Source organism: Panthera onca, chromosome B1, assembly GCF_046562875.1.
Source record: "Panthera onca isolate mPanOnc1 chromosome B1, mPanOnc1 haplotype 2, whole genome shotgun sequence".
NCBI classification, from domain to species: domain Eukaryota; kingdom Metazoa; phylum Chordata; class Mammalia; order Carnivora; family Felidae; genus Panthera; species Panthera onca.
In genome coordinates this window covers 123808050-123823735 of record NC_138342.1, presented here as the reverse complement: position 1 = coordinate 123823735, position 15686 = coordinate 123808050, and the positions used below count along the sequence as shown (strand labels likewise).

Here is a 15686-nt window from a genome sequence, read left to right as displayed (position 1 = left end):
CATACTGCTGTGGTCAAAAGTTGCTTGACATGTGGGTTGGGTGAACAACTTTGCCAAGATGGCCCAGTGGCCGCCCCATAGTGGGTAAAGGGGATGGGGAAGAGAATTGACAAAGGGAAAGATAGAAATTGTAGGGAAACTGAATCAGGGCTGATTGCAGCCAGAGAGAGGGGCTGGGAGCAAAGCCACAATGCACGAGGGAACTTGCAAGGAGACAGCAGTATGATTTGAAGCAGGTCAGAAGGTGACTGGGTCAGGCAGCAAAGAAGTACATTAAGCGACCAGACAAATCAGTTGGAAAAATGCATGAAAGTGGGGAGCAGCTGCTTAGGGGGGTTTTCATCCATGTAGATTAAAAAAAAAAAAAGGCCCAGGGAAGCTGAGTCGATAGAGATGCTAAGAAACCTGGCAAATAGGGCTTTGGAGACAAGAGTTTTAGTTCCAGTTGGGATTCAAGTTTGGAATGAATAAGGAAGGACTGAGTGACCCAATCATTAGAGCTGACAGGATGGACCAGGTGAAGGAAACATAGATTACAGAGATCAGGAATTTACCTAATCTAAGCATGACTTGGACTTTGAGGGGGTGCAGAGTTGAAAAACAATTGGTAAGATATTTAAGGGAAAGATCCCAAGCACAGGAATTTGGACGAAATACACCCAAAATGCTCGGAAGTGTTTCCTGTGCCTGGTTCTCTGTCAGGTCATATGCTTTTGAAAGCATGGTTTATCCAAATTGTGGCAAAACTTGCTGATCCCAGCCAGGCCCCGGCCTCCTAAGAACACATGTACAGATTACAGCAAAAGCCTCTCTCTCTATAAATGATGGCTGGTCATCGTCACCGGATACTGATTTACAACACGTGAGGTCCAGGCCAGGAGAGACGCCAGACCCATTTCTCTGCTTTGGGACAGGCACTAATTATTTAAAATGTCAGATGTGGAGCGTTTTGGGGGTAAAGAGTGTACAGAGGCAGATAGCTCAGGCCCTGGGAAAGAGAGAGAGACCCTGAGTGGTTTCACTTTCTTAAAGGGGCCTGAGACCAGAAGAGGCTTGGACCCTGTGTTCAGAATAACCAGCTCCTCCACATGGCTGGGCATTTCCAGCAGGACTTGCTGAACACCTACTTCTCCTCTGTGATGGTTGACTTTATGTGTCAACTAGACTGGGCTAAGGGATGCCCAGATAGCTGGTAAAACATTATTCCTGGGTGTGTCTGTGAGGGTTTTTTCAAGAGATTACCGTTTGAATCAGTAGGCTAAGTAAAGATCGCCCTCACAAATGAGGGTGGACATTATCTAATTGTTGAGGGCCTGATTAGAACAAAGTCAGAAGAAGAGCAAATTCACTCTCTCTGATTGAACTGGGACATCTGTCTTCTCTCCCCCTTAGACACAGGTCCTATGGTTCTTAGCATTTTGGGCTTGGGCTGAATTACACCACTGGCTTTCCTGGTTTTCCATCTTGCAAAGAGCAGATCATGGGACTTCTTAGCCTCCATAAACATGTGAACCAATTCCTATAATAAGTCTCCTCTTGTAAATATTTATATATATCATATTGATTCTGTTTCTCTGGAGAACCCTGTCTCATAGATCCTCTCTGTGTCACATAAGGGATCCTATCAGAGGAGCCAGTCTTAGGGAACACATAACCAACGCTCAGCTCCTAAAGCTAAGTGTGCTTCATTTTATGAGAAGCTGAAACATATTTACAATCAGATCCCCAGGCCTCTCTTAAAACACCCAGAGAAGTTCTTTCACTGCATCTTAAGTTCTAAGGCAGTGGTTCTCAAACATTTTGGAATCAGGACTCCTTTATACTCTTAGAAGTTATCGAGGGCCCCAAAGAAGACACAGGTTACGCCTATTGATGTTTATTATATTATGCATCAAAACTGCAGACTTTAGAAAATATTTACTTATTAATTAACATATAATACCAATGATAAACTCAATAAAAGGTAACACATATTTATGAAAAATAACTACATTTTTCAAAACCAAATTTCAGTGAGAAGAGTAGCATTGTTTTATGTTTCTGCAAATCCCTGCAGTGTCTGGTTTGGTAGAGAGAGCTGGATTCTCATCTCTGCTTCTGCTTTCAATCTGTTGTGATATGTTGCTTTGGTTAAAGATGTACATGAAGAAAAACAAGCTTCATACTGATATGTAGTTGGAGGAAGGGAGGAGTATTTTTTAAAGATTTATTTATTTTTATTTATTTAGAGAGATAGCATGAGCAGGGGAGGGACAGAGAGAAAGGGAGAGAGAATCTCAAGCAGACTCCTCCTCACTGTCAGTGCAGAGCCTGATGCAGGGCTTGATCTCACAAACTGTGAAATCATGACCTGAGCCGAAATCAAGAGTGGGATGCTTAACCCACTGAGTCATCCAGGTACCCCAGAAGGGAGGAGTATTTTAGTAACCTTTTCAGATAATTATGGACATTCTTCTTTGACATTACATCAAAACTTGGTGAGCGGTACTTTCTTAAAGATTACTTACATGTGGTTTCTGGAACCGTATCAATGAACTTTTTATACTTTTACACTAAAATCCATTGGTCTACCTTGTACTTTGAATGGCTATTTACATTATGATTTTGTATCATCATGTATTGGTCATTTGGGAAACATTGGTTCACTGAGTTATGCAGTTCCTCCAAAATGTTTACATAATATAAAAAAGTCATATTCATTAATGTCACCATGGATCTCATCAGAAAAATCTGTATTAGGAAGCTATTAAACTCACAGTGATGGACACAAGTTATCTAAAATTCTAATTTTCTAAATTTTTTTTAACGTTTATTTATTTTTGAGACAGAGAGAGACATAGCATGAATGGGGGAGGGTCAGAGAGAGGGAGACACAGAATCTGAAACAGGCTCCAGGCTCTGAGCTGTCAGCACAGAGCCCGACGCGGGGCTCGAACTCACGACTGCGAGATCATGACCTGAGCCGAAGTCGGCCGCTTAACCGACTGAGCCACCCAGGCACCCCTAAAATTAAAATTTTCACGTATAAGTACAAATATTATCATTGCCAAAAAATACCATGCATTGTGTTCCTTGAAGTTTCAGATTCATTTAATTCAGTTTTTGAGAAATATCCAACTCTGCATAACCACAGTTTGTCTTTCAGTCATTCTTTACTATTATTATCATTATTTTACTTATTTATTTATTTATTATTGTTATTTTTAGAGAGAGAGAGACAGAGAGCACACAAGCAGGGGAAAGGCACAGAGGGAGAGAGAGAAAAAAAACCCTAAGCAGGTTCCATGCTCAGCACAGAACATGATGCAGGGCTTGATCCCACAACACTGGGATCATGACCTGAGCCAAAATCAAGAGTCTGACGCTCAACCAACTGAGCCACCCAGGAGCCCCTTATCAGTATTCCACGAAAAAAGCAGCAATATCAAACCATCCCACAAATGATTTTCCTGGAGACACTGATGTACTGCAGTATGCAGCCGAGGAATTTTACACGTTATCTACTATTTTGTCACAAAGACTATTTAAAGGGTTGATATTTAACACAGTAAATTTTACTGTTCCATCAGTAAAATGAATCTTCCTCCCCCCCCCCCCCCCAAGTCCCCCACTCCCCAAGTGCACAGTGGTGAAGAAGAGAATGACTACTAACACATTTTGGTGCTGTTGCCTTGATTCGAGCTGCTAGGGTCCTGGCACTTTATTCCCATTGCTTTGGCATCATCAGTGTAAATATGAACACAGATAAAAGGGCAAATAACATCTTGGTATTATTATGAAAATAGTTTTGACCTCAAGGACCCCTCTAGAGACCACACACCATTCCAGGGGAAGTGCTCCCTCTGTCTACCCACTTTAGCAATACTTGGGGCTAGGATAGAATTTACTCCTGGGAGAGTGAGCATTTATGAAACATCTTAAAATGCACAATTTTGAGAAAATCTATTCTAATCTCACATTTGAGAGGTGATGGAGATGGGGGTGGAGAGAGTACTATAATTATTAAGATAAAATATTCTTTAAAAGCTTGGACTGTGGGGGTGAAGCAAATAGAATATTCCAATGTAATGACTATGGTCAACAATAATCCAAGCTAATGGCTCATGAGTACGTGCATCCAAAAGGCACACATACATAAAATCATTTGTTCATTTGATTTTGAAATCTGTTGTAGCAATCTCCAGCTACTTATTATCGTAATATTTTAGGTTAGTCTACCATTAAACTTAGTTTGTGTTCTCTGAACATATAGCCATTGCGGGTGAGATGCGGTGCCCTCGTAGAGTGCTTTGCAGCAGACAGATTCCAAGCTGAGATTTAAACAGAAATTGTTGTGCCCTTATCTCCATTTTCTATTGTTGTGTACTACTTCAAATAATTTTTGGAAAGTAGTAGAGGTATGAATACACTCAATTAAAAATGCTTTGGGCTGTTGATAGAATACCTATATAATTAAAAGTTGACAGTGTTTGCCTGCATGCCTGTAAAAGGTTGCAGGAAATGTACTCTACTTTGAGGAAAGGCCTGAAGTATGTGTTCGATTATGGCGTACTGAGCATTGTAAAGACTCGTAACAATTCAGGAAAACAGTGGTGGTGCATAGATGCAGAGTTCTTACTTCCTTCATAGTGGTCCTTCATATCCTAGCCAAAAGTTCCGAGGGTGGAGTGGTGGAGTGTCGTGACAGTTCTGTTTACTCCGTGTTAGGTTTAAAGAGCCTGCATACTCCGGGCAATGAGTCTATTTGGAATGAACGGGCTCTGACTTATCATTCACATATTAATTTCGAGTCCAATGCTACTGACAATACTCAAGTCATGGCAAGCTGAGTTCTATCTGAGTTGGAAGATCGTTCCATTTCAAGTTGTAACACAGGGAAACTCAGATCACCAGTTTACTTAAGTCAACACTCAGGGAAGAACTGGTTTAAGGATGATGCTCCATTTTAACCTTGACTGCTCTGTTTTGGTTTTAGATTGAATTCAAGCAGGTGTTTCAAAACCTGTTTCGGATAGCGTTACTTGTCACACACGGAAGCCAGATCTTTCTGGTAGTTGGCAAGGAGGGTTTCATCCTGAGATTTCATTATCAATGAAAAACATCTTATGGAAGATACAACACTCTTTAAGCTTCTCTAATAAAAGTATGCAATATAAAGGCTTATTGTTATTTTTAAGGAGAGCGTAGGGGTTTATCCACTGTGGCTGTTAACACCACTCAAGTTGTGAGAATTAAGCTAGAACCTCAAAGAGGCATTAGATATCCAAGTAAGCTTACAGAGTGTCATTTTAACGTTCTGTATCTTCACCATGCCTCCACCTTCTTTGATGAAAAAGTCTATTTTAAAATTGGTAAGAAAATATTTAACATAATAAGATGATGAGTCAGAGTTTTTAAAAAGCTAAAAAGGGAAGATGTAGTTAAATAATTCACCTTTTTATTTTTTAGCTACATCTGACTCATGACATATAATGTATTCTGCTAAGTTCAAAGTTTCCTCTTACAAAGAGAGTTTTATGAAACAACTCTTCTTCAGACCATTTTTACTTCAATTATAGTAGCAGGTTTTGGAGTTTAAATCATTAACAACCTCTGAGTGAACTTTTATCCAAATGACTGCAAGTCACAAAGAGAACAGTCCTCTTTCACCAAGTATCTTTTGTGCTAGAGTGAGACCCATCCTTTTCTGTTTTTCCTCTTTATGTCTCTCTTTGAAGAAAGATGTGTGATTTGTAAAGTAATGAAAGTACGTATCAGTTGATGAAAACTGCTATATTTGGGTTCATAATGCAAACTAGAATCGCTTCAGGGTAAGCTTCATATACCTGCATTACAGCAGCAGGAAAAAAAAAAGTAAATTTCAGAAGTCAAGCTTGCTTTGTGCACTGTAGGAGTATCATGTAGCTGTTAAAACAACCATGGGGGTGACCGAATCTTATTTTTCCCCCTTTGTCAAGGGGATGTAATTCTCACGTAGGCAGCGTTTTTCAGTTTTAACTCCACTAAACACTCCCAAACTGGGCATTTATTCCATCAACCTCATTATCGATTTCACCATATGTTATCTTTTAATTTTTTTTAAAATTATTTTTATTGGAATGTTTTTTGGAAGAATGTGTGGGAAACCATAACCTCCACAAACTTAAGGTGATGGGGTGAGAAGAGTAATTCTTGCAGTGCAAAACCCTGAAGAATTTTATACAGAACAAAATGTAGTTTAATAAACAAAAGAAAGTTAAGAGAAAAATCTATTTTCTTTTCTTAAAAAAAAAAAAAACCTGCAAGAATAATGAACTAATCGTTGTTTAAAGAGTGGGGAAAACTTTTTTCCCCCTAGATTTGGCGAATAGCGGGATAAATTCGAAGAACTCCATCCCACCCCCGCACGCGCGCCCCCCATTCTTTCCAGACGGAGCGGTTGCAAATCCCAGGCTGAGTCCGCCCTGGGAGCCTTAGGGCACCTTCCTCTTTGCTCTGCGTGTGTGTGTGTGTGTGTGTGTGTGTGTGTGTGTGTGTCTAGCTCTCGCTCTTTCCCTCAGTCTGTGCCTCTGTGTATGTGTGAGTGTGTGTGTGACAGAGAGAGAGAGAGAGAGAGAGAGAGCGCGAGAGGAGAGAGAGAGCGAGAAAGAGAGAGAGAGAGAGCAAGAGAGCGAGCTGTGAGCTGTGCTGCCGCCGCCGCTGCCCTTTGATCCCGACATTAGTGTTAGGGGCTCGGAGACACAGAGCGCGGCCATAGACACCGCCGCACCGGCACTCATTTATTTATACCTCCCATCACACACGCGAGCATAGGACACACACACACTCACACCTATTAGATCCGTTTCCATTGAAGAATATTACGCTCGGGGACAAGCCAGGTGCACGACCAAAAAATTAAAAAAAAAAAAAAAAAGGAAAAAAAAGAAAGGAAAGAAAAGAAGAGAACCCCTCATCTGGCTCCAGGAAACCAGCTTCAGCCCATTGCACACACCGGAGAGAAGGGGTTTCCCCCTGCCCGCCCGCCCGCCCCCCAACTACCTCCCCGCTCCTGCCAGTGTCTGCCTCTCTGCCCCCACGGGGGTTTATTTGATCTCACATTAACCAAGGAGGAGAATGTGAGAAAAGGGGGAAAATGCCCAGGAGGAAGCAGGAGCAGCCCAAGCGCCTTCCCTCACGTAAGTCATCCCTTCTCCACCTCCTCTCGTGCCATTTTCTCGCCCTCCCTCTCCTCTTTCCCCTCCGCAGCCTCCTCCGTTGTTTTCTGCATTAGTTTAGGGTTACAGAGGTGAAACTGACAAAGACACAGCCCGGGTTACTCCTCGTTTAGGTCTATGCTGAGGCAGCCATGTTGGTGATGATCAGCCCCGTGCCCTTTCTATTCTCTCTCTCTTTTTCTTTCTTTCTCTCACCCCCCCCCCCTCTTTTTTTCCTTGAGATCGGGCTTTTTTTCCTTTCCCCTCCCCCTCCCCCTCCTCACTCCGGGTTGCTGGGGGGAGGGGGCAAGAGACGGGAGGAGGGGAGTAGTGTGGATGCCGGGTTTTTTTCTTTTTTTTAATCGGGGGGGGGGGTGGTGGGAGAGGTTGGAATCTTTAAAAAAAAAAAAAATCCTTGTGGATCCCAGTGCCTGAGGGTGCGGGGGTCGGGGCGTGCGGAGGGCTGGGGGCCGTGACATGGCGTTTGGGGGTGTCGGGGCGAGGGCGCGCGGCCGCCCGCCGGCTACAGGATCCAGGGAGAGGTCCGTCTCCGGCTAAAGGTTGCGCCGGGGTTGGTCGGCCCCGGAGCCGCCGGCGGCAGCGGCGGCGGCGGCGGCGGCAGGAGCAGGAGAAGGCGGAGGTGGAGGAGGCGGCGGCGGAGGAGGGGAGTCGGGGGCGGGCGAGGCGGGAGCGGCTGGGGAGGGTGTGGGGGCACCGCACACAAACACACCGGTACACACGCGCCGCCGGGCGGCTGCTCCCGCGGCGCCGGGGCGAGGGGGCGCGCCGGGGCGCGGGGGGCCCGGGGCGGCCGGGCGGGGGGCGAGGCCGGGCAGCGGCGGGCGGATGTGGGGTGCGGGAGCTGCGCCGAGGCGGAGGCAGGAGGCAGGGCGGCTCGCGGCGCGCGAGGTCCCTGCAGAGCCGAGGGGAGGGAGGAGCAGGGCTCCTGGCCGCAATAAAATGCGGGGTCAGTCGGAGCAGACGGAGCCAGGCGAGACTCGGGCTCTCAGACCCCCCTCCCCGGCGAGCCTGAGCAGAGTCCAGGACTAAAGTGCATCACAACCCTCCCCGGCTGCAGCCACACACACCAACTGGAGACACACACCCGCCGGCACGGCCCGGTCCCCTTCCCCTCCTCCACCCGCGCCCCCGGTCCCTCTCCGCCCTCCCTCCGGCTTTTCTTTGCTAGACTCTTAACTTTTCCCCCACTCCCTCTCCAGCTCCCGCCCCCCCCACCCCAATCTTTCTCCGCTTTGAGTGTTCCGAGATGCTGCTAAAGCTAAAAGTGAAGGAGAAAGAAGCAACTAAAAATATCCCCCGGGGCCGCCCGGCTCCTTGAATGCAGGGAGGAGGGGGCAGGGGAGAAGGCGTGGGGCGGGGTGACGGGGAGGAGGGGACGCCGGAGGCGCCGGAGGGAGGGGTCGGGGGAGACCGAGGGTCAATTTCTTCTCTCTCCCCCCGCACTGCTCCCCTCTCCCGGCGGTTTGGCGCTGCTTGGAGCCCGATCCTGCAAAACCCGGGCTGGGGGCGGGAGCGGAGCCGGAGCGCCCGCCCGCCTGGGTGTCAGGCCGACGTGGTCGGTCACCTGAAGTTCACGGAGGGTGGGGGAAGGGTTAAGGTTATGGTGTCTCGGGCTCGGGTTGTGTGTGAGCTTGTGCGTTTCCGCTGCAGACAGGCAGCTCGATCGATCTCCCCCTCGCGAAATATCCGCGGCGGTGCCTGCCCGGGGGGACGGGCAGGGGGCGCGGGCTGCTCGGGCCGAGCGCCCCCGCCGCTCCGTGTCACCCGGGCCGCGGCCGGAGTGGCGAGCAAGGGCACTTGCAGGCAGCCCGCTCCGCAAACATTCCTCTTTCTTTCCCCTTCCCGGTACGCCGGAGTCGACGCACAGGGCTTGGGTTGTGCTTTTTTCCCCTTCCTTTAAAAAAAAAAAAAATGCCCCTGTGCAGTCCTTTCTTCGCCTGCCCGCTAGAGGTTCTGAGGATAATATCACATATGTAATATATATGCACATAAAATCACTCGCAGGCGGCTGCGTGTGTAGGGAAATTTTGCGCGAGGGAAGAGAAGGCGGCGGAGTCGGGGAGGGCGAGTTGGGAGGCTCCGCGCTGCGATTCACAGAAAACTCGCAGCAGTTGGTGGAAGAGTGTGTGCGTGCACATGGCCGGTCGGCCAGTTCCCAGCTCTTTTCGGGGGCGTGTGGCGGGGGAGGGAGAGGAGGCAGGAATCCTGGGGGGGGGGGGGGGGTCGGGGGAGGCTTGCCCTGCTCGGACAAAATGGGCTTCAGTGTTCTCTGCGAACTTGCCCTTAGATGGCAACTTTGGGAGCTGATGAGCTTGTGTGCGAAAACCAGGACGGTGAGGTTATTTGGTCATTTTCCTTTCTTCTCTTCTCCCCACTGCTTAAAAAAAAAAAAAAAAATGTTGGCGGGGTTAGAGGGAGGGTAGGAGAGGAGAAGGGATTTATCTGTTTTCGGCTCTGACGGAGATGGAACGCCTTCCCTCCCGTTGTGTGCAGCGCATTCGGGCAGCTGCAGCCTGCCCTGCTGGTGACCTTGACCCTGACCTCGTGCGACTACCCTCTCCGTCTGAGAGGAAATTCAGGCTCCATTTTAGCTCGTATGCCTGGTGGGCCTCTCCTGCTTGCTGGTGCCTGGTGATTAAGTTATATTTTAAGAGTGGACTCTCCCACCCTGTTCTCTAATTGAATACGGTTATCCACTCAACTTAAAAAAAACAAAAAAAAAAAAAAAAAAATCAACCCCTTCTAGTCACATAAAGCCACTTTTAGTGAAGTAAGAAGCAATTACCTTTTTGGAAACACCGTAAATGTCCCTGTAGTTTTTAAAGGGAAGCCTAATTTGCAAAGCTTTTCCACTTACCTTTTTGTGGATGTGTGCTGCCTGTTCTAAGCATGGTTTACACATGTTTTGTAAGCAATTTGCATTTGGACTAAGGAATTTTTGGGCAAATGGTGTATTTTGCAATTCAGACACTGTAACCCAAGGCTTCCTAAGTGCTGAGTGAGTCTTAAAGAAACTTGCAGTGGTGGGGAGATATAATAAATATTGACTTTGATAAAATTAGTGTTAATTCATATTTAATGTAGAATATAACTGTAGTCTTAAGACTTCATTGTAATGCTAAATTCTTTATTTGTTTATTTATATGAGGGGAGGATTTTGCCTTAACCTGGAGAACTTTTTTGTACAGAGTTAAAATATAGTAACTCTGGGACTGATAGAAGTCATCTCAGGGTTTTAAGAAGTTATACAGTGGCACATTTTAACCTTGACCCTGAAAGAAAGGAGCGATGTGTATAATTTAGGGGGGAGGGTCGTTAGAGGGGGAATGTGATGGGGAAGTTTGCTTTTGAAGCCAAACACAGAAGTGGCTAATAGACACTATTAATATAGCTTTAAGAATCTAGAGAACCTGTAAACACATTTAAAATTAGAAGTAGAATACAAATTAGAATACAAAAAGAAATTGGTGAAAACTGAATCTATACAAACTTCAAAGTGCTTTCTACTTTCCCTTAGGCCCGCCCCCTTGCCTCAGCCCCCTCATCAACCACTGCTACTAATATAGACTTCATGTGCAGAACCTATTTTTCTGTTATTAGATATACTACTATCCAGGCATGGCGTGGATTGACAAGGTCTCTCACTCTACAGCACAAACACCAGGGAACCTGGAAGCTCCACCCTCAAGTAGATTAGTCCTGGAAATCCAGACTAGCACTTGGTACTATCTGATACCGAGTCTGGGGTGCGTCTCAGCCCCTGGCACGGAGTTCCAGCAATTCCCCAGGCTGGGCTTTGGCCTGCTAAGGTTTCCTAGCTCCTTCTGTTCAACTAGACACCCATGGGACTGTTCAGAACCGAATTAGCCTTGGGGATGGGTGAGCCATTAACCTGACACTACTAACCTCAGCGTTAGATTTCTGATTTAAAATGCTACATAGTCATTTTCTCCTGAGCCTCAGAAGTAAGAGTGTGTGTGTGTGTGTGTGTGTGTGTGTGTGTGTTTGTTTTTGTTTCTGTTATATGGGCCTCATACATATGCAGAAAAAAAAAAATAGCCTGTCCTATACAGTTGAGTGGTGATTCTACTGGCCACAAATCAAAAACAAGTTCTGCACTAGCTTTTGGAGGTGACCTCCAGCAAAGGGTGTTAAACCTAAACTATTTTTGAGAAGTGGCTTTAAAAATTATTACTCAAAATAAAGCCTTGATTTCTTGGCCTAGAGCAATATTACCATTTGGGTTTAAATATGATTCTGCTGCTCTTGATGGCTCTTTTATAAAAGTTCTTTTCACCAGCAGGGTCCAATACCATGTTCAAAAAAAAAGTCCTAGAGATCCTCTGAACCATACCATGTGCTTATCTGTAGCAGAATCCCAAACTGCATACCTTAAAAATGTTTGTCGGTCTAAGAAAGAGGAAGAGGGGGAAAGTGATACTGTGACTGTTTGCCAGGCCTGGGGCTCAGCACTTTCTAAACATCGCTACATTTGGGATCACTAACTGAGGAGGGAAATGGTCAGGAAGGGCTTTCTCTTGTGTTTGTTACATCTGTAAATCCTTTTACCATTGGCGCCATCAGCACTTTTAAGATTTCCTCATTAGCTTCAACTTACCCATGAACATGTATGAGTTCAGATCCTATTATATTTATCATTGGAAATCTGCCTGATGCTTATTCCCAGGGGGGAGCACAAAGGAAAAGTTAATGGAACAGTTGTTTTGTTACTCTAGTATTTTCATTGTTTACTCAGTTGTGGGTCAAGACGTTATTGTGTTCTTCATTAACAAAACTTTAAAAATCATCTCTTGCTTTCTAGTAAATGTGGGAAGCAAAATGACAGCAAAGCAGCAGAAGCCCTTATATTTATATTTTTCCATCTCTTTTTATGTCTATTGGAAGAGAAGGGGTAGAAGGTTTTAACTCTTTCCCCTACTTGGTCTTACTATTTTTTTTCAGTGACGAGGCACTTCCTCCTGACTATGACAGGAACCACAGGGAAAAATTTTGAGTCTGAAACAATAAAATATTTCACTGCTCGTGTCAGGCAGAGCTAATGATTCTGAAGTACCACACAGAAGGCTAGGTTGATACTGGGCAGTAATGTTCACCTGTTCTCCTAAAGGAAATCCGTGTATTCCTGATATAGCAAGTAAGGTACACTGAACTTTCTTGTTAAAATAAGGAAGACAGTTCAAAATCACATTCCTTCTAATGCTTCAAAATAGTTTCAAGTAAAAAAAATTGATTTTTAATTTATCTATGTGCTGCCATCTTGCTCTGGAGATGCCACAGCTGGTGTGAGTTGACAAGTCCTCAAGCACAAAGTGTTAATAAATCACGCTAGAGCGTATAAATTGGACAGCCGTCGGCCAGGGTCAGAGCTGGCTGCGCAGTTGAGTTTTTAGAGCCTTTGAATGGCCTCTATTAGGAGAGGTCCAAAGGAGGTGTGGAAAATCTCTGTCTTGCGAGGCTTATAAAATTAGGTGGACAAAGCCTGCGGAAACACCCAAGGGACAGTGTTGTGTTGGTGGAGCAACCGGGCAGGCTTCTCTTGGGGGTCAAAAGGTGGCTTAAAATACAAGGAGTCCTATTAATGTCAAGAGGTTCTCGTAGGGAAGACTGGGTTTGTTGAATCGTGTGCTGCTCGGCTGGGTTGGTAAACCAGTTTATTTAGTAATCCCGGTAGTTTGAGTTCAGACGGGGTCAGCGTGAATCGGTTTGACAAAAGAGAAAAACTCACCCAGTGTCACTCACCCCGGTCACTTGCGTGCAGAGTGGTGTCCTTGGACGCAAAGAGGACAAGGTGTGAAGGAGTGGTGGTGAAGCCCACGCGGCCACTGTGTGGAAAAAGGCTCCCTTGGTTTCTGTGACTGGTTGGCATTGCCATCTGTGAAAGCACGGTCCTGAGAGTAGGTTAATGTATCCTTTCCCCTTCCTGGTGGGGAGTTGCTGGTCTCTCTTCCATTCTTCTTTTTTGAAGTAAGTACCGCTGGAGCATTAGGACAGGAGGACAGAAAAACAAACACAACAGGCTGGAGCTGATATCTGCATTCTGAGTGATGTATTAGTAATTTTCTATAATTTAATCAGACTGATCGCAGAACGAGATAATGATGGTATGACCTAAAAAATAGGACGTTTGGGGGCGTTCAAGGCTTTCTAGCATAAGGTTTTACTAGACCATGGGCTTTGTGGTGAAGGAATAGATTCTAAGTTTTCTCTTATCAGAAAGAAATTCAGACCAGGCCTAGTTCTGGTAAGACGTGTGGGGTTTTTTTTTTTTTTTCTATCATCAGCTTTTTATTACTACTGTGTTTTGGCTTAGTTAAGATACTCTAGAATCACGTTTTTTAGGCAGAGATTATAAATGAAGATGCTGTGTTCTGTTTTTGATGTATTCTCTTCTGTTCCCTACTTTGCTAGGTGCAGCTCAGTAATTCACACCATTGAGGGCCAAGTGTACAAAATACTTTATGGTTCATGGTAGCTGAAGTGTCTTCTGTCATATTTTATAAGAAACTAATGTGCAAAGTACAGACCCTAGAAATAGCTAGGAATACTCGCTAGGCTGAAGTTGCCAGCTGCTTTCTCTCTTCTGCTCCGGGGCAAGTTCTGTGTTTCTGTCCTCTGTCTGTAAATTACATCTTTTATGATATCAGAGAATAGTGTATGACTAGGTGCTGAAGCGGGGGCCTCTCAGATGACTCTCATCATTCCCCAAGGACCCACCTTTGGGATAGAATTGCTGTAGTTACAAGGTAGTTTCATAAATTAAAATCAGACTTGGGCTTGATACTAATCTTTAGCTGCATGGGTGCATATTCCTGTTTATTTTATAAAAGTCAGCTTCACTGCCATGTATACACACACATAGAGGCTGCACTGTAGCTAATTTTATAAAATGTACAGTGATACACGCCCACGGTCTGAGATCAGCATGTGGCCTTTAGCAACTCTGCTTTTCACAGACTGACCCAGGGTTATATTAAATACAGCAGATTCTGTGTGCCTAAAAAGGATATTGTTTCCAGCCGTCCATTCCCTTCTTATTAAAAAACAACCTCCACCACTGAAGTTCTGTCTCTAGAGTTCTTAAGTGACTAAGGCTTAGGTATTCATTGCTTCTGTTTTTGAGAAAGTCCAAATTCAGCCAGGTTCTGTCTATCAGCAACGAAGAAATGCGTGGACCTTCTCTGAAGCTTGAGCCTGAAAAAGGAAACCCTAAAATAATCTCTCTCTTTCTCTCCCTCTCTCTCTCTCTCTCTCTCTCTCTCTCTCTCTTTCTCTGTCTTTCTTGTAATTCCAGCACAGGTCAGACAAGTGGTTAGACCCCATTAGAAATGTGGGCTGGAGAAAAAAAGGCAAGGAGTGAGAGACCAGAGGATCTCAGGGTGGGTTGTTTTGAGTACTCTGAAGAAGTTGGCCTTCAAAGGGGACCAGAGAAGACCAGGGGAAAATGAACTTTTACGGGATTGACCAGCAGCACTCTGCTTATCTGAGCTTTCAAGACAAGCTACTGTACTTGTGGAAGGGTGCTGGATTTTTCTAACGTTCTATAGTGCTCGTTTCTTAAGTTTTCTGGCAGGATATTTGAAAAAGCTTTTGTTGCTTTTTGTAATGACAGGGAGAAAATATCATGTGACTTTGTCCTCTTTTCACTATGTCTACCGTATATGGTACAACTTAAGTGAAAACAGAACACACGTGCTTTAAGTTCATGGTGGTTAAGTGTACAGACTCTGGCACCAGGCGTTCAGAACCCAGCTCTGGCACTGACTTGCTGTGTGACCTCAGGGACATTACTTAACTTCCCTGTCTTTGGTTTCTTCATCTCTCAATAGTGATGAGAGTTCCTCTATCATAGGGTTCTTGTAAGGTTTGATTGATAAATATCAGTATCGATATTGATAAATATCAGTAATATATGCACACATAAATCCATGCCTAGTTAGTGCCTGCTGCATAGAAAGAACACAAGAAATATCAGCTCTTATTATGTATATGAAATAAGTTTCCATTTGCTTAGATTGTGATTAGACTACAGGCATTTCTGACCCAGGACTTTTTGGTGATTTCTGTGTTTAAAAAATTTTTTTTCCGTATCTCTCATCAGAGTGATGAGTAATAATGTGATATGGTAAAATTCTTTTATAAGGCTGTTAAAATAGGGCTTGACTAATATTGTTTCATAGGCAAACAATATTACACTAGACTTTTACTGTAGGAACATGTTCGGTGTGTGTGATTTGACCTGAATTACATCTAAACTGTGTAATAATCATATGAATTATGACTGGGTTTTACTGTGAAGTAAGGACAATAAATCCATGCTCACAGACTTATAGTGAGATTCAAATGGGAAAATAGGTATTTAATAAATGTTTATTTATTCATTTATTCAACAGTCAGTCCACTGATTAAAATTACCCAGGGGAAATTTATATTGGTTTTTCCATGTGTTATTTAGGTAGTTTAAATTTTGCA

At 44.6% G+C, this 15686-nt stretch overlaps 1 protein-coding gene across 6 annotated transcripts in view; it reads left to right on the top strand.

Moving 5' to 3' along the window:
* The first annotated feature begins 6505 nt into the window (after positions 1-6505).
* Positions 6506-15686, top strand: part of ZNF827 (zinc finger protein 827) — a 175351-nt gene continuing 166170 nt past the window's right edge. For 5 of the 6 annotated variants that reach the window (XM_078445714.2, XM_078445712.2, XM_078445716.1 and 2 more), the window contains exon 1: positions 9430-9529. In XM_078445714.2, the coding sequence (XP_078301840.1) occupies positions 9484-9529 (46 nt within the window). In that variant the 5' untranslated portion in view covers positions 9430-9483. Of the gene's footprint in view, positions 7158-9429; positions 9530-15686 lie in introns of those variants that run through there. The other variant, XM_078445713.2, reaches the window with a different exon arrangement.